The sequence below is a fragment of the Pithys albifrons genome, chromosome 7 (genome assembly GCF_047495875.1).
Source record: "Pithys albifrons albifrons isolate INPA30051 chromosome 7, PitAlb_v1, whole genome shotgun sequence".
Taxonomy (NCBI): Eukaryota; Metazoa; Chordata; class Aves; order Passeriformes; family Thamnophilidae; genus Pithys; species Pithys albifrons.
This window is the reverse complement of record NC_092464.1, coordinates 38,959,545-38,985,816: the sequence shown is the minus strand read 5'-3', so window position 1 is coordinate 38,985,816 and position 26,272 is coordinate 38,959,545. Positions and strand designations below refer to the sequence as shown.

Sequence of the window (26,272 nt, the reverse complement as noted above, 5' to 3'; positions counted from 1 at the left end):
GGAGAGGAGGGGAGGGAGTGTGGGCAGAGAGAAGGGCCCTTTCAGAATATAACTCCCCTGTTTTAAGCATGTGGCTTCAAAAGTAACCCCTTAAGGGTCCTCCTCCAGCCAGAGGCAAAGGCAGTCCTGGAGCGCAGTGCAGGGGAGCAACTGTCATGGATAACAACGGAGCTTGCTATAGGGATTCAGGCCAGGCAGAAGACAAAAGAGCTCAGCCCCCTATCAATGCAAACTCTGCTTTCACACAAAACTAGGGTGTGCACTTACAGTAAGTATTAACTGTTCTGTAAAGGGACCTGGCATGGCAGAGCAGTGTCTGCACAGAGGGGAGTTGTTTTGGTGTGGACGGGCATATTTGTTCCAAATAACCAGGACCGTGCAGTCTTGCAGCCTCCACACACACCTGCTCAGCTCATCACTCTCTCTCGCTGGTGATGCGGCTGTGCCCTTGACCAACTTTCTTGCCCAGCAAGCACAGCCTCCACAGTGCTTTTAACAAGCTGCCTATTGCAGTCAGCTGCTAGGGCGGGTGTTTCCAGACTCTCCTCCTACCTGGATGTTCCTCCCTCCTCATTCCAAAGCAACCTTAAAAAAAAAAAACCTAGCAATAAAAACCCAGAAGGTATTCACTGATGGAGCCTCCAGCTGCTGCTCGACGTACTCATCAAAGAAGAGGAAGTGCCAATTACTTCCTTGTAGGAACCCATTCTGTAATCAAAGTGCTCTGCAGTTGAGTTGCAAATGCCGATTCCCTCCCGCCCAACACAGCCCTGGGTCATGAGCCAGAACAGGAGGTAGCTGGCTGCCCACATCCTCATCAGTTCACACTTTCACACAGCAACACTCAGACTTCTGTTTTCCCTGTGACATTCACCATTTCCTAGCGGACTGAAGACAGAGCCAGGCTAGGCTGCTGCTGTGGGCACATTCACACTCGAGCTGGCACTGCAGACTCAGAGCCCAGCAAGTTTCCCACTAATAAGCACAAATGCTTCATGTCCCTAACCCTGGACCATCTTGCCAAACTGGGAGGGTGGGAGAGTGGGGAGAATGGGACCATGTTTTTAGTGGGAAGTGTCCCTCCTGTTTCCCCCATTTGCTGTGGTAAGGCTCTTGCAGCCTAACAGGGAAAAATTACTTGTAGCCCATTCAAAGGATCCCAGCAAAAGTTGGAAAGAGCTCTTACCTAGGACCTCCCAAGCCCTCGAATCTCTGTGGCTCGCAGCGCTGTTCACAGGGGCTCAGACTTTGTGGCAACATGGAAAACCATATGCAAACATACCACCAGAGAAAACATGCCAAGAAAGAAAGAAAGCATTTTTGTCCTGTTACTTTTTCCAGTGCTGGCAGTCATAATTTTATTTTGTGTGTGTGTGTGTGTATGTTTTTAAACACCAATGCAATTCCTGGAGAAGCTTCTCTTATCTCCAAAACCAGTGCACAACCCAAACTAGGAAATCGAACTGGAAAACTCAAACAGATCTTTGCTTTTCACATGGTTTTCCACCTACCTCTCTTAAAACCTGAGGACTTGTCTTAAAAAACAGTATCCTTTTTTCAAAGTTATATATATATACAAAGTGGTTAAAATTACTATACCCCCCAAAAAAGTCCTGTAACTGTAGCAAATGAAGTGCACCAGAAAACCCCATCCAAGCACCTAGCAAGCCAGACCAGTATCACAGACAGACCAAGATGCTGGCTGCCTGCCACTGTGCACCAGGACAGCCCCCGTGACCTTACAGCAGCTGATGTTCTCACCCGTTAATTCTGCTCTGTTCATCTCAGCGTGCTGTCCTCCCCACCAGATTTCGTACGGAGAAATACAAAGGACACAGAAACAGAAGTGTAGCTTGCTGACATAATGCCCATATTTAATCTTTTAAAACAAGAACAAAATCAAGAATAAAATCAAGAATAAAAATTTCATTTAAGTCATACAGTACATTAATCTTTCAGCAATGATCCAATCTACAGTACTCAAATGCCTGGCATGAAGTCTATTATCTCAGCATTTAACAAGTGTATAACCAGTGACACAGTAAAAGAAGAGCTCACAATACACAGCTAACACAATGAGTTTAGATTTTCTTCTAAGAGTCCAGCTAGTGTTTGTAATACCTGGGTCACTTTTGAACTGTACTTTGATCAGCTTTTTGTTCAGTCAATCTGTTTGGGGCTTTTTTTTTTCAGTTATGTGAGTTTTTCCATTATGTACAGGAAGATTATTTCAAGTGAAATTGCACAAGTTAGAATATCTATCTATAGGCATACATGGTCAATCTAACTAAAAAATTTAATAAGCAGTAATTACTCAGTCCTGGTTATACATTCCTAAAGGCTTAATAATATAGTTTTAAGAAGAAAAAAATAAAACACAACAAAACACAGTTGTAGGGTGGCAATCTGTAAGAAGCCTCTTTCCCTCCCAAAGCAACCAAGGGTTAAACTGTACTTTTCATGTGTGAAGTGGGAACTACAAAGTAATTTCAGCTCCTAAATAATATAAAACATGTGACTGTGTCCTTTCTATAGTCTGAATGATTCAATGCATAATTCAGTGAAGCTCTCAAACAAGTAATACTGGTAGGATGCAGACTGTTAATAGAAATTAGGACAATATGCCCTGGCAGTACATTTGGGTAGCAAAACTGTATATATTCAGGGGCCCTTATCCAGTGGTTAAAGCAGCTTGAAGCAGGACAGCTCTCCCTGCAGTAGCTGTGAAGGAGGGGAAAGGGTGGGCTCTTCTGCTCCTTAGGCAAGGCTACAACCATATTTTCCCCACCTCCTACTCAAACACCTGCCCTCTTCCTGCTCTCAGCTCCTTACTCCTTTCCGAGGGGGAAACCCCAGGCCACAGACAACCTGAATGTGGCAGGGTACAAGCCTCCCCTCTAGCCATCCCACCTCCTGATGCTCAGGGGCAGGCAGAGGTCTGCTCCTGCTCCAGCTCTGCTTGCAGGCATGAGGGCTCCCATGAACCCACTGCAGAACTTCTGCAGTCTGGTCGCTTTCTGGGTCCTGGCCTTGACTATTGCATACATCTCAATGCAGTAGCACGCTGAGAGGTTCCTCCCTCCCAAGAGTGGTGTTACCAAACACCAGAGACCCAGAGGGCTACCTCAAAATGCAAGTTAACTAAACACAAGGGTGATGGAGCATCTTCTTCCCACATTAGCAAAACATAAATGTAACTAATTAACAAAAGTGCTTTGACTTCTTTTAATCTCTCTTTTCTGGTGCCAGGTCTTGGTACAAATGAAAAAAAAAAGCATAGAGAGCCACTTTCCTAGATGGAAAAGCAGTAGAATCTTAAGCCTTGAGGATCTGCTTTCTGATTTGCTACTGGCATAAACAACAAAAAAAAAGTCCCATTTGTTTGGTTGGTTTTTGTGGTGGTTTTTTTTAAGAAAAAAAAGCCAGACCGTCCAGTGCACCTTCTCTGCACACCACACACACTCACATGCACACACACCAATGGAGAGCTCCAGAAGAACAAGCATGGGAACCACAAAGCCCAAATGATGAAAAGACATGGAGAAATCTCACCTTTTTTTTTTCAATTCTCATTTAGCAATGAAGCAGCAAAATGATGTATTGCAAGAAATAAACAGTCACAGAACACACATACACTCAAACGCAACCATGGATACATTTTTCCCATTGGTTTTTTTTTCTGATTGATGTTATTTATCTGATAATTTCTTTCTGGCTGTGCTGAAGTTTTTGAAGAGCATCTGGTGCTTATTTAACCTTTATCAGAATGCAAGAACCTCAGTGGCAATGGACAATCACTCTCATTAGTGCCATAACCAACCATCCCCACCTGAGATTCTCTACAAACCTCTTCTGGAAGCTGAATCTGACTCTGCCTTTTTAGTGCCATTATTGGTTGGGTTTTGTTTGTTTTTTTTTTTAAATTAACAAACACAGCATATTAATGCAAATTCGATGTTTTCTAAAAAATGCTCAGATAATTAGTTCAGGAATATGCAAAGTGCATCTATTTGGTTCTTTCCATAGATCACCTTCTCTTTTAAGTTTAAATTCCTTCACAGTTTAAAATATTGTGAAGAAATTATATGTATACTTTATGTATAGAACTATTTATATACATACACATATATACACACAACTCTGTACTTTATATAGCCATAAACACTCACTACTTGACTATTTATATTATATACACATGGCATGAACACACGCTCAGTGAAGAGTTGGTGCAGGCTGAAATCATTCCATCACGTTTAATGGAATAACAGCAGTGAAACCATGAGTGAGTTATCAAGAGACACAGACATACATCTATTAGATAAGTGAAAGACCAATTAAATCAGCTCTTCCATTTTCCTATTAGCATAGGATTGCTCCCACCCCATTCCATGCTCTGTATGGACATACACAACTATTTTGAGTTCAGTTTACGTGACAGGGCAATGGTGGTTCTTTTTTTCTAAATGAAAGAACAGTCCATATTTGCTTGGGCTCATCGCAACCTCTTCTGCAGAAGTGTGGCACAGCTGGGTCTGGATAACTCCAAATGCTGTGCCGCTGTTAGCTGAAAGCACCTGCCAAAGCTTTATTGCATGGTTATGGGACAGCTATCAACTGTTCACAGTCTGTGAACTCTCTTCAACAAGTGGTACAACTGTATAAATACATATTTTAGCACAAAACAGTTTAACACGAGGCAAGTCCAAGTAAGACCTAAAGGCCTATGGGTGAACTTTAAAGGCCAACAGTTCTTCAGAGTGCATGTTGTTTAAGGAACGCAAGTCGGGTAATTTCAAAAGAAGTTTTGTGAAAATAGAGGCTTCGTTTGGGTGGTTTTTCATAATTAAGGTCCTTAATGCACGGATTAGTGTTTCCTGAAGTGCCTCCACAGAATTGACATTTTCTATTCCGGAGCGATCTAAACAAAAGGGCAGGGTGCAGGGGAGAGAGGAAGAGAGAGAAATTAAAAAACAGGAGGGTGGGGGTAAAAACAAAAAAAGCCAAACCAACAGACGCAAAAGACTGAGTAGGTGTAGTTTGCAACAAAGCCATTGCAAGAATCACTCACCAAAGCAATAAGCACAAGAAAAATTAGATACTTTTGCCAGAAGTCTTTCAAACATTATTTAGCAATATCTTTGCAAGTTAACCAAGCTCAGGCCAAACCATCAGCATTCAATCAACATTTCTGTAGCCTCTTCTCCATATTTCCAGAAAAGGACAGACTGAAGAACACAGTTACATATGTTGCTGAATCACAACTTTCAATATAAGAAGACACAGGGCACATGAAAGTAAAATTTTCAAACATTTCCCAAGGCTGGACATAGAAACCTAAACTTAAACTTGAGGTTTGAGGAGGAAATCCCACTCAGGACAAGCCACGTTCGTATCTACACTATGGGATCTTCAGGGGCAAAGGGAGTACAAGCCTTGACATAACTGGACACTATTTCTGAATATGTTCTGAAGCACTCACAATATGAAACATGATGCACCCAAAAACTCCCAGCTGAGGAAAAAAACAATGTCAACATCAGGATAAATATTATGCTTTCACATATGGCACTCACCCCACACCTGAAGCATCTCTTTCAAGAGAGCTGTATTTAAGAACACACCTGGTATCCTTAGGTGGAATCTAAGTAAGCAGCTTAAAAGGATGAATTTTTAAGTAAAACGCCTCATAACCAGGCACAGCAGCTGGTTTTTTCCAAGCTGTAGCCTCTTTTCTTAAATGCTATGTAAATTCAGTAGGGCACGTACATACCCATGTGACGGACAGGAACAGAAATGTGCTTTGATGTGTACACGTACTTAAGCACTTTGCAGAACTGGGACATGGAATGACAACAGCTTTCTCCAGTAACACTGAGTCAGATCGTACAGTCAGAGTGGGAATCCCTTCCTTATAAGTGTCAGTGTCAATCCAATCAGACTGCTCAGGAGAACAGAGTCTGGGAAGTCCTCCTGGACTATTCAGTACAGTTCTCTACTTCTATGGGAAAAAATATTTTATAATCCACTTAAGGATGCATTTTAAAGCAGTTAATGTTTTTTTTCCCTTGGGAACTGTTTCAGAATTTTCTGCTCTAACAATTAGGAGCTCTTATTACTACCAAACAATGTTTATTAGCACACATTCCACTCTTCTGTGAAGACTGTCCATTAGGTTTGATTGCTGCTGTCCAAGAGAACATGACTGAAGAGATGTCTCTCTGCCTTTATTGATTAAATGATCTATCCTGCTTGCCCTGTGCTCTGCAAAAGGTTTGCTCTATTTTGTGCAGGTATGACATTAGCATAGAATATGTCTGATGAAGTTTCTTAAGAGTTCTGTACACTGACAATGGTACTGCCTTGCCTCTGAAGGTGGAAGAACACAGACCAGCCTTTCCGGGCTGCATCAGTGAGTTCCTGTAGCCTCCTCTCCTTCTATTAGTCCAAGTTTTTCTTCTCCCTCTCAGTCTACTTCTAGTTGCTCCCAGTGGCTAGCAGAAGAGTTTGTTAATACTACTCCAGTAAGAGACAACAATAGAGGGTGTGCACTTTATATTCTTCTACCACAATGCAGCACCCTCAGTTAAGGGATTATCCAGTCTCTAGACCTGCACGAACCACATTCTTTTAGCTTTGCTGCCACCCTCAGTGGCACCTTCAGTGGCACTTTTTTTCTTCTTCAGTACCCATGATCCACCTTGCTATCTAGCCTCCATCTTCAGCACATCCAACTAACTGAAGAAACAGGCAAAGCCTTCTTTCAGGTGATTCCTTAGCACCAGTCAAGCATGACCCTGCTGCTTCTTTCTTTGCCATATGACATGAAAACGAGAGGATGTGCAGTTACACACAGTCCTTGCTACTATCCCTACTGCTTCTGCACTTTCTAAGTATCCTTTGAAAGAGTGGTTATTCATCCAGTGTTATGTAGAGATGTTTCTGAAAGACATTCTCCCCACCAACTCTGTTTCAAGACTTACTTCTTTTTTTTCCCATTGGTGGTTTTGGGGTTTTTTTCTTAATTTATGTAACTGAAAGTCTTTTAAGACAGTTCTTAACTAATGCAGCATGGTACTTTATATTCTGGGTCACTTAATCAGCATTCAGCAGTCACGCTCCTGTCTGCCTTTGGAACGGATGTAAATCTTGACTACTATCTTCCTTTCAATGTCCTCTTGAATAACTTCTATCCTGAGATGAAGAAGTTTCAATGGCCTTTTTTTCCATCTTCAGTTCTTCTTATATGTATGGCATTGTTTGCCTTCATCTGCATCTCCCTGTCATTCTCTGATCTGTTCTTCAATTCTTCATCCATCTCTAACTATGCTCCACCTCCCCTTATGGGAAATGACTCTTGGTGTCACACTACTCCGTGAGGAGTGGGGTGCAGGGGATCTATCTTTCAAGATCTGTTTAATCAACAAATTTCCACAGTTCTTCAGATTTACAGGCACCTTCTCCTCCTGGCAAGCCCTTGCACTGTGAGCATCTGTCCCAAGAGCTCTGTTGGGGGCATTTCTGTTCTTCTTCAGTATCAGCTTGAGCATGAAACTTGCTCACTTCCCTGCAACATTTCCATCCAGTCAGAAGCTACAGAGTAAAGCTGATCTGAAAATTTTTCCATTCACAGTAATCACTAAGGTTACTGTTATGTCTGGAATACAGCCCCAACGTCGACTAATGAAGTTGTACTTTATAAAACCCTAGAAGTATCTTGTGAAGATGTCCAGAAGACTGTGATTAGACTGCAGATCAGATCATGAGGTAGCTAAGACAAACAGTGATAATATCCAAACTATGATCTGAAAAATACTCAGCACCTCCAAGAAGTCTGAATGCCAAAAACCTCCTCTTTTAATCCTGTTGCACAGCTCTGACATTACATGCTATATATGCTACATACCATCTCTAAGATAATCCCTACTGGGAGCCAGCAATCAGAGCAGTGCTTAAAAGGCTAGGAGGGGCTTGCTCTGTGCTACAAGAACATTTAACAGAACAGATACAGCCATTTACGTTAAAAACAGTTGGCACAGACATTGTGACATTCTAGGTCCCAGCAGCTAAGCAAGCAAGAAGAGTGGCTGTAAGCCTAGTTACCCTGCACAAGAAGGGAAGAGACCTGCCAGTCCTTAAAGGCTGACTCCAGTTCTTAGCAAAAGAGATAAAATTTGTAGAGTCTGGAATAGTAACTAACACCCCAGGTTTCTCTCTGCTACCTGAACATTTTCATGAACAGATTACAGTGCCATACCTCCTTCACATTAGTACATGTTCTGACTCTTCAAGCAATGTGCCACTCTCTGCTCATTATCACGGCTTACAGGCTGAAGAGGCGACAGCTCCCCCCTGCTGTGCTCTAACATTTCAGTTCGGCCACGCACAATCCCATGGTAAGAAAGACCTGGGTCTAGATTGCTCATGTGAAAGAAATGCACTTATTCAAGGAACTGAGTGCTCCCCAACTGCTGGCTTGCTGTCTAAGCGGGCTCTACGAGCATTCCTGCTTCCTACCTCTAGAAAGCTTCTTAAACAGCAAGCAGGGATTCTGCATCTTGTATTCCAGGCATTATATGCAGAGCTAATGTGCCTAATTTGAGGCTTGAGATAATACTAAAGAAGTAGGTGCTTAATCCTTCTTTGAATCTCGGCCAGAGTGTTCTCTCTATCCAGGGTCTGAAACAAGATAGGAGGCCGGTGAAGATGTTACAGGATTGGCAGGCCTTTAGTGGTAAGAAGTCACAATGCAGATGATAGGGCTTTCTTGCTGACATAGGCAGAGATCAAACTGTTGGATTTAGACTTAAGTAAAATACGCAGTAAACTTAAATGAATACGTGGACTTAAAAATACCACTTTATCCAAAGACTTATGCTGTGCAAATCAGGAGTAATTTCAGTGACACTGTCCTGTGAAACTTAGAGGAGTCAGACAAATAGCATCTTAATGGCCATGGGACAGCTATGAGATGAGCTTCTGCATTCTATAGAAAGCAATAGGAAAACATAAGCCCATTGTCACATTTTTTCAAAAGGCAGTATTAGAAAGACTAGGTATGTAAAAAGTAAATTAAAGACTGTTAGTAGCTTAAAACCTACTCAATTGCACTTAACATGAAAAAACAGGGTATACATTTTATAGAAAACTTTTAATCAAGAGCCACATTCAAATCTTGGCAAAGGTCAAGTTAACTTTCTCTCCTTACCAGCAGATACCAGGACAACCGCTGTAAACAAACTCATTTCCTCATCGCTAAGTTGCAGGGCATTTAATTTCTCACTAAATTCAAACATTGAGTTGAGCAGATCACCAGCTCCCATTGAATGCAAGTCATCCACACTGTACTTCTTTCCACTCAGGAAGGTGACAGTACGTTCCTTTGCATCAAATAGAGATGCAAATCGTACCATTAAAACCTGGTGAAAATAAAAAAAAAAGAACAAGAAAAACAGGTAAATGCAGGGGCATTTCTAGAAAAATCAAAGGAAAAAAATTATCCTTTTAACTGCTCTACAAGCATTTTATACAGAAACTGTCAGCATGCTACTGAGCTGTCAAACACAGTGCAAGCTCTGGCCCACTAATCAGAGAGAAACAAACAAGTGACAAAATTAGCAAGTGGATGCAGGGGAGGGGCTACAGCACATGAAAGGGAGGAAAATTAAAATTTAAACCTCAAGACAGCCTGAGCCACACAGACCATGTCATTCATAAATATGCCAGTAGGACAACTTGCTTAAGCCACCCAACAGCCGAAGGCATACAGAGCGTTAAAAGGAACATTTTTTTGGCCACACTTATGAGGAGAAAAATGAAGGTACTGAACCAGATTCTCGCTTGGCATAAACTAAAGCAGCTCTATGGAAACAATGCTGATTTATACCACCTCATGATCAGGCCCCCTAGGCATTCTTTGGGAAAGTACCATGCCGCATCACTGTACCCACAGGAATGTTAATGAGCTCTGGTAGAAAGGAGCCAACATGTACGGCTTTGGAAAGGCTAGGGAAGCACAGCTTGAGATGGCACCTGGTCTGTAGCAGCTGGGAATACCCCTGTGTTACAAGCACCAGGGCTGGAGCAGCTGACGTGTGCTACACTTACCCCTCTGGGCCGAAATTTCTCTTGTGGTTTCTCAGTCATACTGTGAAAAGTTTCCCTCTGGAATGGCTTGTGAAGTTTCGCTTGTTCATGTTCAACGACCTTATTTACATTTTCAAGGTTTACCCAGCACAAAACAGCCTTCTTATTTGGAGAAAATGAACCAACTGGCATTGGTTAAAACCAAACTCACTGTAAACTCATGGTGTGACAGCTGTCTCTTCTCACTTACTCTACCTAACTGCATTAATTTAAATGTTTACTACAGGTGAGAGGAGAACCAGGGTTTCAAAGACTAGTGTCTTTGACAAGCTTAAAAACAGGAGTGTTCAAAACAAACGAAAATGCTGGAGAATTCAAACACTGTTCACGCATGGTCACATGACCGGCTCCTAAATTTTAACAGCCAAATGACATGCAGCAATTTTGATGGACATGTGCACTATGTACTATCCACCTTTGTCAGCAAAGCTATAAGTCCTTTGGTGACATTAACTACAGAGTGCAGAAACCTAGATGCAGAAGCCCTCAGAATACAATAAAAAAAGACAAAGGGCAGGCAAAGATGAACTTGCACATTAGCACAGACACACCAGGTATTCAACAACCTTTCAGTTCAAAATGATACTCTCCCTACAGAACCAGGCTTTAGAAACATAAACTTTAAATAATGAGCAGCAGCATTAACACTGGTATTCAAAAACTGAAGCCCATAAAGCTGTGTTGACTTATACTAAGGCAAAGACCTCACCTGTAGATTTCAATGACACCATTCTATCCCAAGGAAGAACAGTTTAGACATAGCACAGAATGGATTCATCCCATTTAACTCCATGGGGGACTCCGTGCATGCTGAGGATATACCTGATCCATCCAATCACCCAATCACAGCAACGTAAGTACATAAAAACCTCCACACCTGGAGGGTGCTTGTGCACTTCTCTACCACCCACAGTCAAAGGATCAAACTTTTGAGTCTGTGAAGAAACTGAGTCACTGCTCAAATGGATCCATTGAGTAGTGACTTGTTGGCTCTACCATCAACTACATTTGGAAGGGAGTGGAAGAGGGCCAACTCAAAACCAGTCAGGTTCCTTTTTTTAGGATCCCTGCCGTTTCTGAGCTGGCTCTCAAAGAAACCATACAATGCCAGCACAATACACTGCGTTCCCAAGTACTCCCAGTTCTAAGAGACCTTTTTAGCTTTCACTTGTGTGAATATATATAGCTATGCAGTTTCTGCACCAACATTGTCCCCATGTGTCTTCTTACCCTCAAACAAACAAGCACTTTTTGAATACGAGCTGCTAAGAAGCACAGCGCTAAGCCAACTACACCAGGCTTGGAGGCAGCAGATTCTCCTATTAACATGTAGATATTGGAATATCCTAGTTCAGTTACTCACAAGACAGAAATGACCTTATATGTGCACTAGCCTTTCAAGATGCTTTTGCCTCTATTACAATGGATTCATTAATCTTGTGGGGTTTTTTTCCACTGCTCTGCAACATTACTCTTTTTTTTTGTTGTTGCTAAGGTGCCACGCAGACCTTTAAGTACAAGTATCAGCTCACTAACAGAAATTATTAATGTTTTTTATAAATAAGTCAATAGTGACAAGCATGCAGCCATACATTATTACTAATTCCCCTGGATATAGAACATTTCTTAGCAGTGCTTGTAACTGGCAAAAAGGCATACGAATGGGGGTTGAGAAAAGCTGGAGGTCAAGTGAGTCCAAGACAAAACATTTTACTTGCAAACCCAGGAAGATCTGGCTTTACATTACAGGAATAGTACAAGCCCAACTCTCCATCCTCCCTGAGGGCACTGGACAGTGTAACACTATGCAAAGGAAGGAACCAACATTTTTGTGTAACCTAAACAGCAGTGCAAGAGACTGCAGCTGAAGAAGTGAAAATCCTTTGCCATGGGAGTTGTAGACGAGTATTAAAAGGTCAAGAGCAAGTACAAGAGAAAAACATACACAACAGCAAAATGAAAGAAACAAAGAAACTGACACACTGCAGGCACCAAGTCTTCCAGTATAACTTGTACCTTCCAACCCAACAGTTATCCACCTTAGAACTGCATTATGTAATTGTAGATAGAAGACCAACACACTACACAAGAAATGCCTTCAGTTTGGGTAAATACAAAATCCAGCAGGTCTTCGAAAGACTAAATCAAATAAACAAGAGCAAAGCCATCACCAACCCTCCCTATCCTCCTCAGGAAAGCACAGTAACATCAAATACTTGGGACTTCATTTCCTCTGGCCCTCTATATTCAAATTTCACATTTGCATATTTATAAAAGTCACATAATCTCCAACAGACACAAGAGTCTGGAAGAACAACTAAAACCTTATGTAAAGGTCATCTAGTGAAGGTCACAAATTATAAAACAGCATCAAGCTCTGTGGTATCATTTTCAAATTAACACCACTAATTCACATATACATCATGACCCCAAGTGGATGAAATTAACCATGAAGACCTAAAGGTATTAGTCTAGAGTAAGTCAGGCTGCAGCTGGCACACAGTATCTACAGAGCTGCAGCAGTACAGCTAGTTATGCATTGTTTACTGCATTGGACATGGAAGGTTCAGACATTCCCAACTCTCACCAAAGGCTAGTGGTGAGTGGTCAGGATGGATAGCTTGGCTTTGGCAGGAAGCACAGTGGCACAAAGAAGGACATACAAGAACAGTAAGCACATTCCTCAACAAAACCTGTAAGTCAATAGATAACTTTCTAACCTATCCACCCTTCCAGATGCAGTACAGTTCTTTAGAGTAAGCAAAGGTAGCTACCAACATGACCACTGCTATACAAAACCAAGAAACCTCTAATTACCCATTTGTTAATGCCCAGGGAACAGGAAGGGGTAGAAGGGCTGAGCAGTTTAGAGCTAGTTGGAGGAGGGATAGCTCACCAAGATCTGATAAAACAGATCCCTTGGACACCATCAGCTTGAAGAAATCTCAGAGCCAGAACCTATGAAGAAGCTGGTTTTGCCTGACGTAACCCAGTTCTACTTGGTTTTGTTCTTATGAGGTGAGACTGATGCACAGCTTGTCACATTCACAATATTCACAGTGGTCTCACCTCAAAGGTCCCAGCCTTCAGGAGATTGACTTGGTCATGCTGGGAGAGATCTCGGAAACCTGGGATGCGCTTCGCAAACTCCACCACTTCCTTCACTGCAGGAGTAAAACTCAGGGAAAACTCTTCCCAGACTTCATGGCCAGACTTGCTTGGGTCCACATGAGGAGTCTTACTCATTGGGCAGACCTGATGTTTACAAAGTAGAGAGAAAACAACTTTTAAAGATAACATTCTGAATACTGACAAATATTTGAAAGAAACAGGTTTACTCTTCAACAAAACTTAGCAATGACACATGGAGAAAAAAAAAGATCAGCATTCCTCAGTCAGCTCCCAAAGCAACTTCCAGATTTTTTCTTCTTCCTTTAAAACAACCAACCAACCAAAAAATTCATGGCAGATTGTTAGCAATCTGCTTGTAAATTTGCTGACTTTGGAACCTACAACAGTATTTACTGCAAAAGATCTGACTGAACCAAGGATATGCAGTTCTTCCCTGACCTCAGCTGATGTCTGATAGCTGGATTTCTCTTACTTGTATTATCCCTGTAATTTCACAGTTAATCATGATTTCACGATAAATCAATTGTAATCTCACAGTTACTACTACATTCATTCTTCTATCTGTCTTGTTTTGCAGGCAATTGAAGTGCTTCAGTCAAGGTGACAAGGGTGTCAACACTAGAGCAAGGAAGCAAGGCTTGGTTTCCTGAGTCACAGGTTTACACTTCATTACAAGGATAACCTTCTTTCCTGAGTTTGCTTTTACTTGTATTACTGAAGGAGGATCACCAAGGAACTGGTGTTCCAATTTTTCTTAGTCACAAGATGACAAAATGCTCTTTCTTCTGCACAGACATATAACAATTTTTTGTAGGAAAGTCTGCACCATTACAGTAAGATCAGATGCATCAGTCAAGGCTGACTGCCAACAAATTCCCTCTCTAAGACCCAACCAAAAGCTCTGAGATATTTTCAGTTCCGCTTTCTAAAATTTACATATTTTAATGAAGTTTAAAGCTTTTAATATTCCTTTCACCTGTCATTATCAAGGACATGAATTCCTTTTAAGTATTCCTCACAAGTATACTAAATGGCATATGTAATCTTACATAATGTCAGCAAAACAAAGAGAAAACAGTTAAATAGATTAGCAGGTCCTCATAGCTGTGCTGTTTTTGCAGGGCACCTTGAATATGGTAATTGCCTAGCAATTCTTTGTGTGGAAGGTTCTAAGATTACAAGAATATAATATTTTGGCAAAACAAAAGGTCTAGGGATACAACCAGGATGGCAGAAGTTAACCACTGCTCTGCTTATAATACTGCCATGATTCACACAGGTATTGTGAAAAATACAGTACTCTCTGAAAATAAGGAATCTCTGGTTCAGTACCTGCTCCTCCTTGGACACAAAAATCCCCTTAACTTCTCATCTGGTAATGGTTTACCTTAACCCACAGGTGCTCAGTCCCAAAGAGATAATACCATTTCCCCACTCTGTGCATTGTGTTTACGCTCTCTTGACAGACCTCTGCCTAAGAGTAAGAGCATCTCAAGTTAGAAGAAAGCCATCAGGATTGAGTCCAACTCCCTGTCCTTGCAGAGCTACCTAAAACTAAACTATATGACTAAGAGTGTCACCAGGCAATCCCTGAACTCTGACAGGCCTTCTATGGAAGCAATTGTCAGCTTGTATAGTCACCACTCTTTAGAGGAACCTCTTCAGGAATGACCTGTTCTGCTTTTCTGCTTGCAGGGGTATTGAGTAAAATATATTAAATCCTCGAACATCTGTCTCCATACTGGTTCAGAGCCTAATTACAAGTCCTTATTGCTACTGACTCATTTTGGTTGGATCCTGATCTTGCGAGTTCTCCAGCAAAACCTGCATTCATGTCACAGATGTGGGGCAGGGAGGGGGAACTACAGTGCTGTTGAATTTGGGTTCGTTTCCTCATCGTTGGCTGTGTAAAGCCTCCCTGCAGCTGACATGCACAAGTCAAACTGACTGGTTGAGCCTCTGCAAGGCAGCACCACTCCCTGCCCACCCATACTGACAGGTTAAAACTCTGCTTCTCAGGAGTGCCAAGAATGCCATTGTAGTGACCCACATACTTTCCCTGCAAGGAAGAAAGGTTCAGAATTATTATTATTTGCCATGGTGTAGTTCCCAGAGTCTGCAATTAAGGCCAGACCCTGCCAGGGACAGCATAGTCTATGTATGCAGTAGCCAAAAAAGGGGAACCCCCCCACCCCGCCCAAAAAAAAACATCCATGGAAACACAGTTAAATCAAAAATATAAACACTTTCACTGTGGAGACTTTCGGGGGTCTTCAAGAACCTGTGAAGGACCTTTAGAAGGAAGAAAAATACCAGCAGCTCAAGTACTTCAGAAAGGTCAGGGGCTTGCACTTCACAACGGGAGTGCAGGATGAGAATGAGGATGTTATGTTCTCTCATTCCAGCCGGTTCCAGTGATAAAGAGAAGGACAATCTATTTTAAGGGCCTTACAGAACTGGTTGCCTGAATGGCAGAGAAACAGCAGGTGCAAGGCAAATGAGAGGGACCTGTTAAGGAAAGGCAAAAAAACAAAACAAAACAAAACCCCCAACCAAAAAACCTAACAACCATATGCAAAAAACCAGGAAGCATCTTTATTAAGAATTCAGTGAGAAAACGCTCTAGCAAAGGCATCTAAGGAACCCAGAAGTGTGTCCAGAGCCTTCACTTATGTAAGTACTACATAAAAACACTAAACTTCTCTCAAGTGGTTTAGCTGTGCATCTTCCTCCTCTGTTCATATCCCAAAATGTTTTAGGGTGAAAAGGATGCATAGCCTGTGGGCACCATTAAAAAACCAACCAACCAAACAAACTACCACAAAAAACTCCAACACCAAAAAAAGAGCCTACTCAGCAAGAGAGATTTAAGAACACACTAGCAAGGCATATGGACTGGCTTAAAATCCTATCCCTGAGGTTTCACCCCGGAAATTTGCTCTGAATATCCTTAATGAAAACACAGTACATCTGACTGTGTAGATTATTTGAAAGTGAAGTATTCAAATGGATTGAGTGAAAAGGGGAATTTATAAACTATTTTTACCTTAAAAGTAATGTCACTCAAAAAAAAAAGAATTTTCTTCAACCAAGGCCCTCGGACATTCATCTGCTTTATTAGCTAAAAACTGAGCCAAGAAACCCCATCACTCATATAATTTTCAATCCTCCATGCAACCTGAGCCATTCATCACAATTTGTTCTATCAAACTTATGTCAACATTTTAAGACTCAGCAGTTTTGCCAACTGCATGCAGCTTCACTGACTACTGAGGCACAGCTGGATCACATCCACCTTTCACCCAGTCAAATCAAACAACTGATATCAATATACCAGATGCATTCTTCCTCCAGTGCTGCAAGAGTAAGTGGTACTCTTGTTTGGAGAAAAGCCGTCTTCTGGGATCCTATCACACATTCGCTGAGTGTAACCACTGGTGAAGTTCATGCAGTGGCCATTTGTGAAGCACATGGCATGCCCGCTCGGATAATGCATTGTGCCTCTCCCTTTGTACTGTCCACCAAGGTGCTGATCCCTTTCAGGGTATGGAGGGCCACCAAGGCCTCCAACACAGTGCTCACTGCTCAAGATGTACTGCTCGGTGTTCTTCGACACTCTCTCCCCACTCTGGGGCTGCATCATCTCTGCTGGGGTTTGGGACTGTTCTTGGTTGTACATGAAAGTGTCTTTGTGGGCTCTAGTGACCATACCAATCACTTCCTCCTTAGCCATGTCAGTACTAGGAGAGGGAGAAGGGCTTTTGATGGTTTCCCGCTCTTGTTTGGGCTTTGAGGAAAGGTCTTCTTGAGGTGCTTGGTCTTGATGTTCTGTTAATGCTTCATTGGGTAAGTGACCACTGAACTGACTGTTCATCATGGTTTTCATGGCACTCTGCATTTCAATCAGCATCCTCTGTTTTTCACGTTTGGGAATACGGCCAAATCGAACAGCTACCAAGGAGGAGAAATAGAAAGTGGTGGGAAGGGGAAAAAAAAAAGTAAAAAAGTCAATTCTGAAAGTGTTCGCAATACACACACACGCGCGCGTGCACACACACACACAAAATACACACCCCAAACAAGCATCTTGCCTTTTAAGGAAAGGTTTAACTGTTCTCACTAGTACTACAGCAGGTATATTACCAGTGAAGTCTAGGAGCTTCCAGTGCATAGGACTGGCATGAGGTACAAAATGTGCACTGTTGTTTGCATATAAAGAGAAGGCAGTTTTAAAGCACAGATCTCTAAAGCCTTCTCCCCTTTTGCCTCAAACCTGGTTATGGAGTATACACACAACCGTGTTAACTGATGAAATGTTGGGCTTTAAGACTGGATCTATTAAATCAGCACAACTTTGTGAGCTGACAATTAGCTGAATGTAAACATAGTTCATACCACATTTGAATAGAAGTCCTACAAGACAGGTCCTCAGGGACCAATTATATAACTTGCCAAAACAAGAGAATCAATGCTGAACAAAGCTTACCTTGGCAAATTTTCTTGATAACTTTGCCTTGACAAGGACATTTTCTGATGGCAAGGGGATGGGCATCATTGTGGCTGCAGCACTTTTGACTCTGTCCTAAGGAATCTACAACTGCCTCTACCATTCTGTCCAACCACAGCTGCACATGGCTTATAACCAGTTTCGACTGATGTAATTATGTTCATGCAATAGTCCATCATTAATGTAACTAAGTCTCTTTCATTAAAGCAGGTGCAACCTTATGCGCAAATAAGCGCCTAGGGGATGAAATAACTCCTATGCATGACAAGAACTCAGAACAACTATTTAAAAGAAGTTTTAACACTCCACCCACTAAATTATTAACAGACCAAGATTCCTAGTTCTTGTGAAATAAACACCCAGAGAAAATTAAAAAGTGAAACAAAGAAAAGTTCTGGTTTATGACAGTGAGTTGTAGCAGACAAATGAACCACACTTTCAGCATTATATATTAAAAAGTCATGAAGAGTGGACAGCCAGCAAGGTGGGCAGAGACATAGCTCAACATTACCATTTCCTCTTTGCCTTTCCTCTCCCTCCAAGGAAAGAAAGAAATAAAAAGAAAAAGATACATGCTCATCCTATGTACCCAAACCTAACTGTTTAGGCTCTGTAGTAACTACTCTAAGGCTATCAGCTTGGGCAGAATTCCCTTTCATTGAAAAAGCAATAGTAACAAAAGAAAACAGGAAAAAAAGAAAAAAAGAAAAATATGAGTCTTGTTCAGATTCAGGCAAGATACAGCTATAAATCTTAACTTATCAAACCAAAATTGAGGCCATTGTTACAATCATCCCCCTACAACAGACCACTGCATCATATCCCACTGCATCAGCCTCCACAGGCAGGACAGCTAGGTGGCTGTCCGCAGTATTACGTTACCTGTCCAGGAGAGTCATGGAGCAAGAAGGCAAGCTGATCTAAATGATCTCAGACAGTGAACCTGTCCTTGACAATAGGGCTGGCTGTGCTATCTGCCATTAAGACCCTAATCAATCAGTTTTGAGGTGGGCAGCAGATTTCCTCTCAGAGGACCACTGATCAGTACAGGAACGTACCATCTCTTGACATCCCAACAGACAGGCATTTTTTGAAACGACACTGCTGGCATCTGTTCCTATTCATTCTCATTATAGAGCAGTTGTTATTCTTCAAGCACTTCTTATACTGGATGTTTTGCTGAATGCTCCTTCTGAAAAAACCCTGTAAACAAACAAACAAAAAACCCCACAACTATCATTATAGCACATCAAATTCTTCTGCCAAGGTTCACTTCTCTGCAAGCACAGAAAACCTCACCGTGTCTCTTCAGCTGCTTCAGAGCCATCAGCCAAGTGATTTTAAAGAACTTGATACTCCTTGTGGCTTACTTCCCCTTCGTGTGTGATCTGTATATAATGCCAACTAATCATGATTTCTAATTATGGAAGATGCTAAGTTGTTCCCTGCATAGTCAGCACCTAAGAGCTCCAGTATTACCTCAAAAACTGTACTAACGGTTTGTGAGATGCTCTCAAATGCCTATGCCATCAAGTGCAAAGATAGGAGTCAAAAATCACATCTTTTGACATCAACCTCTGCAGTTTGGCAACAAAACCATCCTGCTGCACCATATGACCCCTTCAAAGGTGTTTTTTTCACATAACACTTATGTTGATAAACTCCTTCACAGAACACAGCATTTGCACTGTTACAGATTCAGAAAATACATATTTAGTGATGTATGAACATGGAAACACCCAGTTCTGGCCTTCCCTGTGGTGAAGAATTGCTTTTCCAAAGCTGTTTTGTGCTGTGTCCCAGCACAGGTGACAACTTACACCCACTATCTCTTAATGCAATTAACATGCACATGTCTTGCGTGACATGGTCCTTACCACCACTGCCTCTAGTTCTTGCTCTCTGCCATGCACCCCAGGTCAGGCAGGATTGAACGAGGGGTGAGAACAGAAAGTACTGCAGAGTGTGAAAAAATACTGTGTATTGCTAAGTGGTTTGCCTTTTCCCTACAACTTTTGAAATTTCTCATATTTAACAGAGAAGTACACAGACTTTTTTTGGCAGTATCATCCCTGGGCATTTCAGCAGCAGAAAGGTGAGCAGAAATATAGCTCACCTTGCAGCCCTCACAGGCATGAACACCATAATGAAATCCTGAAGCGACATCTCCACAGACTTTGCAAAGAAGAACCATGCCATTAAATTCTAGAATCAGAACAAAAAAGTCAAGGATATAGAAAACTAATGACAACTGCAGGAACATGTTTTCAAGCTTTTAAAACTTGGACTTAAATCAAAATACATCAGGTCAGTTCAACATATGAAAAAGCACAGTAGAGGAAAAGACAACAAGAATGTACAAAACTCCTGAATAGTTCAGAAGGTACCAGTGCAAAGGAGGGAGAAAAAAAGACAAACATGAAGCATTCAACAGGACAGGGAGAGAGCACATATTCACTGGGCTTTCAGTCACAGTAGCACTGCACTTAACTGTAGAAAAAGAAAGTCTGCTTACATTTAAGCACTTTTAAAAGAACCATTCAGTTAACTAGGCCACCAAAGTTCAATCTCTTTTTTCGATCAGGACAAGTAAGCCTATAAAAGGCTACAGTTTCCCCAACAGAGAATAAACATCTTCTCTTAAAACCCGGAAATATTAAAGGACACCTTATTATATATTAAAAGCAATCCATATACTCTATCTATATGATAACAATTTTGGACTGGTAACTCAGCCACATCTACATATATAAAGACTCTCATTTGCGTGCATATCCAGAATGGCATGCTTGCACTCACAAACTTGAAAATACCTTCTCAGCCCTGTAAATATGCTTATGGTTTGGGGTTTTTGAAGTTTTTTCTCACCTATTCTACTTCAGTTTGTCAATAAAGATTTTTTGCAAGTCCCAAGTGTTGGTCTAACGTTGGTTTCACTGAAGCCAATAGGAATTTTACTAGTGACTTCGGTAACCACAAAGTTACCTTAATACAATAGACAGCTGGAAATTCTCTACCAGTAACTTATTTGACATTTGGATTTCATTTGTAAAGAAAAACTAAGACATTTTCTTTAAGGTTTTCAAAAAGAACCAAATCACAATTTTTTTTATTTTTCTTTTTACTTAACACAGCTAGTACTGATCCAGAAGTGTTATCTATCTGAACAGTTTACAGTAGGTTTCATCTCAGGAGCATGTTCCCCGATACCAAAAAGCTGGTTACTAAAGAATTTTTTAGAAGGAAAGGTTCTTTCTCTTTCTATGACCTTTGGGTAGGAACACTTTGAAGAAAACCCCAAACCTTTTAAGGTAGAAGCATTAGAAACAATCCAAAAGGATAAAACAATTCTGCCAATAGAAGAATTCAGCCTCCAAAAGACTAAATTCCAGCTGAGCATTCGCTGAATCATTCATTCCAGTACTCAGTTTGATTACTTCCCTTCCAAAACTGTTCAAATATAGCTCTCTATCATTGATTTTCTCTAGTTACCAAAAGAAGTATGAAGTAAATAGGTGGAGTTAGATTGTTAAATGCCTTTTAAAATGCTATGCTTTACTTCCAGATTACAAGTATTTTGTTTTTTACATCCATAAATTAAGACTTGGAATCAAAAAATAACAACAGCTATGCAAATATTATGTCTGAGTAATTCATTTATTTTGTTCCTCAAAATTGGGGGTGGGAAGGAAGGTGAAGGGGCAGGGGAGAGAGTATGAAAAAATAGAAAAACTAGATTTTCAAGACAGCTCCATAAATGCTCTTGAAGGCAATTTACCACTACTATTACCTTTACTTCATCACTTCTTTTAAATTGATTTTACTAAGACCAGCTTTCAGTAATGAAAACTTGAAGTAAAGCTGGACTGTATTTATGGACTGTTTGAAGTTGGCAGCAATGGGACCTCCATCTTATTAGCATTTGTACAGTGACACTGTATGTAGTACCACAAGTATAATGGCAAAAGATAAAAATGGAGGCTTTGCTACGTGCCTTCACCACAACCCACAAGGAAGACTTGGCTGTAATATGTAAGAGGAAAATGGTGTTTTAAGTAACCAGCACCGAACATACTTGTGATTCCATTATGGCCTTTCGTCAAACCAGCAACACTCGACTGGTTTGTTTTAACAGTCTCCTCCAGTCGGTCGCTCTTCGGTGCCCCATCAGAGCCTTCGCTGTTCCGGCTGTTGCATCCACTTTCCGAGGAGGAGCTGTTTGGAGAAGATGGTACAGGCGAAGAGGATGACTGGAAACCGCTGTCTGAGCTCTCACTGTGACATGAGGCTGGGCTAGATGCCGAGCTTGAAGAGCTGATGTAAGCTATCACACCCCCTAAGGCAAGAAAAAAAAGGCGGCACGTAGTGACATAACCAGCAGACATGCACCACTGCCATGTGAGCCACGCTGTGACCCAGCACCACCAGCTCAGCCATTACATGCTCCTGAGAGCGCTCCTCTCCCTCCCTCAAGCTTGTTTGTCTCCATTCGCTTTCAATATCTGACCTCCCAGTGTGCCCCATCCCCTTCTCCCATCTTATAGCCTCCTCTGATCCAAGACAAGATGAAACTGCAGAACCAAAACATGGAGCAACAAGCCATGGTGCTGGAAGGATAGGACAGCAGGGACAGGGCACTGGGTGGCCCAGGGAGGGCTTCCCTAGCCACCCACTGAGCAGAGCCACAGCAAAGACAGGATCTTACAGCACTGTGGATCCAGAATGCAAACAAGCTAGGTTAGGGACAGAAATAGGGCAGACAGAAAGACTTCATGCAGGCTATGTGCCAGAGGCACAGAAAGGAAGAGCTGGGAGGCGCTCACGATGCAGAAAAGAAGGGGACAAGAGAAAGAAATAGAACTGCAGCCTGGTTAGCCTACTGAATGCCATTTGTCTGACTGCAGGCCTTTGCAGCATTTCTAACAGTAGCTGAACTCTAATTGCCAGGCTGCTATTTGCAAACAGTCTCTGTCCTGCTCCGTCCTGCAATCTGATACACTTGAGAATCCTTCAGATGAAACAGCTTTTTGTCCTCAGGCAGACCTGGGAGCTGTTTTGGCTTTTCACAGGCTCCTTGCTTGTAAGCAAGAGACATTGTTTGCACTTCATTTGAGTTTGTACCAAGACTCAGTATTTCAAAAGTCAATATAAAAACATTTGATGTTTCGCACAAAAATTTCAAAAGTCCTAGTCACACAACTGTTTTAATAAATTACATTCAGTATCTTCTATGCTTTATGCCTCTATTGCTCTGTAGAGTCTCTTCACAGACAACTCAGGACATTACAGCAAGGAACTCCACATGCCAGTATGAACTAAAAACTTAAAAAGGATTATGCACTGTCTTCTTGCAGAGATAAAAAACATTGGTGTCTCTAGAGTCCTTGATCAACTGAATTGGCATTACAGGTTGGGGTTGTAATTCCCTACCTCAGCCATGGCCTCCTCACAGATAAAGACAGTGGTGTTATACAACCCTGAAAACACCACTGCTGGCAGGGAGGAATTCTGAATTAAAAATTTTCAATACTTCAATCAGATGTAACAGCCCTCTTAGCAGCTCTGCAGAAATGTTAGCGACCCATTTACGCTTTAAATTTAATTTTTTTTTACCAGGGAAACCCTGAGTAGAAAGGCTCCCTGAAGAGCACGCAGCCCAGGCGCTCCTGGCAGAGCCAGCTGGGAGCAGAAGTCAGACTAAAGGGTCGTGTGACACGTGCCCTACACAGACTGCTGCTCACGTTCCTGGACACTGGTGCCTCTTCACCCTGTCACTGTGGATGTTCCCACACAGATTTTTTTTAAAGAGATCCTACACACAGCATAGCATGCGTTCCAGATCAGGTTTTCGGAGAAAGGAGGATTGGTAAAAGGGAGTCACGGGTTCAGCAACACCATGAGAAATGAGGCATCCTCAGACACTCGTGCTAGGCTAAGACACCACCTGTTTGACAAAGGTCTGTGCCATCCCCCGGCGCTGCACGCGCCTCTGCCAGGTGCCAGGTCAAAGCTCACAGTCCACCTGGTCCAAGGGAGGCACCGGGTTTCTCAGCAGGCGCCATCCTTATCTGCAAGGGGCAGATAGGGACACGCAAGCACAGCGCCTGAAGGGAACTCCACGTTTCTCCACACTGCCACCTCACCCGTTATCTTTAAACTCTGCTCATAAAAGAAGATGCTCTTTTCCCTTAGGGGTAACACCAATGTCACAGGGAAGCACAGAGCGTGTCAATGGTTTCATCCATCTTCCTCTGAAAGACGGATGAGTCCCAGGTAGCTGGACTGCTCCCGCACCCTAGAGAGCCTGGCATCTTGCCTGCGTCACAGTCAAGATTTTTATTTCAGAAGTTACACTTCCCTATGAACCCTATTTTTGTTTGGTCAGCAGTCAAAAGTTGAATCTCGCACACAGCGCAGGGTGACATCTCAGAACAAAGAGCACAGACACAGTGACCTGTGTGCGTGCCCGCACACGTGCACACGCACGCCGGTGCTCTGCAGAGAGGGAGTACCGGGGTGCTCGGCGGAGAAGGCAGCCCAGGGGCTGGGCACTGCCGGGGCTTTGCTCGGGATCCCGAGAGGGAGCGGTGAAACGAGTCCCTGAGGCTACGCGGGGCCGCGCTGCTGCGGAGGCACCTTCGGCGCCCGAGCGACAAGGACCCTTCGGGCTCTGCCTGGCGGAGTTTACTCAAGGAGGGGGAGGGGGGGCACCGCAACATGCTGGTGTTTGTTTTACACAGATCTGGGAAGCTGTAACGCCGCAGGGGCGCGCTGGCTGGGCGATGAACCCGGGACGCTGCGGCAGTAGGGGCTCCGCGACCGGCTCCCCCGACACCGCTCACCTCCCTCGTTAACAACGCGGGAAGGAAGGAAGCACAGTCGCGGGGAACGACAGCCACGCTCCCGCCCCATCCCACCGCACCGGGGCTGCGGGCTTTTCCCTGCCGCGGTCACGCGGCGCCGGGACTGGAAGCGCCGGGCCCGCCCTGCGCTGCCCCCGGGCCGCCCCCTCCCCGTTACACAACACCGCCCCCGCGCACCGGGACGGGCCGCGTGCCGCCTCCACCGCACACGGCCGCACCGCGTGTCCCGTCGCGACCCCGCGCCCCCCCCCCCCGCACCACGGCGCCGGCCGTCCCCCCTCCCGCACAGCGCTCCAGCGCGGCGGGGGCGGGGCCGCGGGAGCCGCGGGGGCGGAGCCTCCCGGCGCCGCAGCGGCGGCGCGGCCCCACGTGTCCCCGGCGCGCCCCCGCCGCCGCCGCCGCCCCGAATGTAGGTCACCAAAACAGCGGCCGCCCGCGCGCCTCACGTGTCCGCGCCGCGCGCCGGCCCGCGCCGCCGCCCGCCGCGATTATGCAATGCGCGCGTCACCGCCCCGCGCGGCCAATGAGCGGGCGCGCCGCGCGGAACGTAAACACAGCGCGCACATGGCTCGCCCGGCGGGTCCATGTGAGGCGGCGCGGGGCCGTCCCGGGCTCCAGTGGGGCCGGGACGGGGCAGCGCCGCCGCCCGCCGTGCTCCCCTCGCCCCGCACCGACCCCGCCCGCGGCCCCGCGCCCGCCCGGCCCCGCCGGACCACCCCGCGCGGCCCGCCCGGTTCCCCCCGCGGCGGCAGCCCCCCGCTCACCCGCGCTGACTTCCATGGCGGCCTCCTCCCGCAGGGGCACGGGCGGCGCCGCGCTGGGTTGCGCCGGATCCGGCTCGGCTCCGGTCGGGGCGGCGCAGCTCCGCTCAGTCGTTGTCCTCCCAGCTCCGCGTCCCCGCTGCCGCAGCCCTACATGCAGCCGGCGAGAAGGAGGCAGGCAAGGAGGGAGGCGGCCGCACTGTCGCCTGTCAGAGCGGCGGGTGCGCGTTCCCGCCGCGGCGCCCTCCCCTTTACAACAAAAGCGCTCTCGGGGAGCCGCGCAGACCGAGTGCGGCACCGCCGCCCGCCCCGCCCCGGCCCCGCCCCGCCCCGCCGGCCGCCCCGCCCCGCCCCCGGCCGCCCCCCTCACCCAGTGACACACTTTCCGCGCCGGCGGCAACGCTCACGTGCGGCAGGAGCGTGCTGGAGTGCGGGGGCACTGCGGCGGCGGGAACGTACCGAGCGCCGGTGTCCCCCCCGTGCTGGACGGTGCGGCGGGGGAGCCCCGCTGGAGTCACCGCCGCTGCGATCGCCCACCGCGGGGCACGGCGAGGAGCAGCGGTGGGTCTCAGCCGCTCTGTGTCAGCCGCTCCGCCGCCGAGCACTGGCAGGAAATGCCACCGCTCTGACTGCCGCAGCTGGCGAGCGGCTCGCTGCTGTCCCGACACGAGCATCTGACAGCTCCCAGTTCCAGCTGTCAGCGCTCCGTTCGCTGTCAGCCGCGTTTCTCGTTGCCGGCGAAAAGGACAATCTGGGAGAGATCCCCTTCTGCAGCGCACAAGCGCCGCTGCAGCCACAGTCTCTCCCTATGCAGCCATAGGGAGAGGCCATCACGCTAATGCTCCCAGTCTCAGTCTCGCCTATTT

The 26,272-nt window shown here is 44.6% G+C and overlaps 1 protein-coding gene across 1 annotated transcript; it reads right to left on the bottom strand.

Annotated features, from left to right (window-relative positions):
* Positions 1-1,847: 1,847 nt before the first annotated feature.
* Positions 1,848-25,715, bottom strand: NR1D2 (nuclear receptor subfamily 1 group D member 2). The gene is made up of 8 exons (XM_071561083.1): positions 25,410-25,715; positions 21,858-22,118; positions 19,899-19,987; positions 18,841-18,985; positions 16,610-17,226; positions 13,213-13,398; positions 9,206-9,416; positions 1,848-4,918 (listed from the first exon to the last, which is right to left on the bottom strand). The coding sequence occupies exons 1-8, from the start codon at positions 25,423-25,425 to the stop codon at positions 4,722-4,724; spliced, it is 1,722 nt and encodes a 573-aa protein (XP_071417184.1). The 5' UTR covers positions 25,426-25,715; the 3' UTR covers positions 1,848-4,721.
* Positions 25,716-26,272: the final 557 nt, after the last annotated feature.

Excerpts from the sequence above, each read along its gene's own strand:
- NR1D2 (XM_071561083.1), bottom strand. Across the intron at positions 19,988-21,857 it reads AGGCCATAATGGAATCACAA|AATTTAATGGCATGGTTCTT; the intron begins GTATGTTCGGTG and ends TTCTGATTCTAG. Across the intron at positions 18,986-19,898 it reads ATGCCTGTGAGGGCTGCAAG|GGTTTTTTCAGAAGGAGCAT; the intron begins GTGAGCTATATT and ends GTTTGTTTACAG.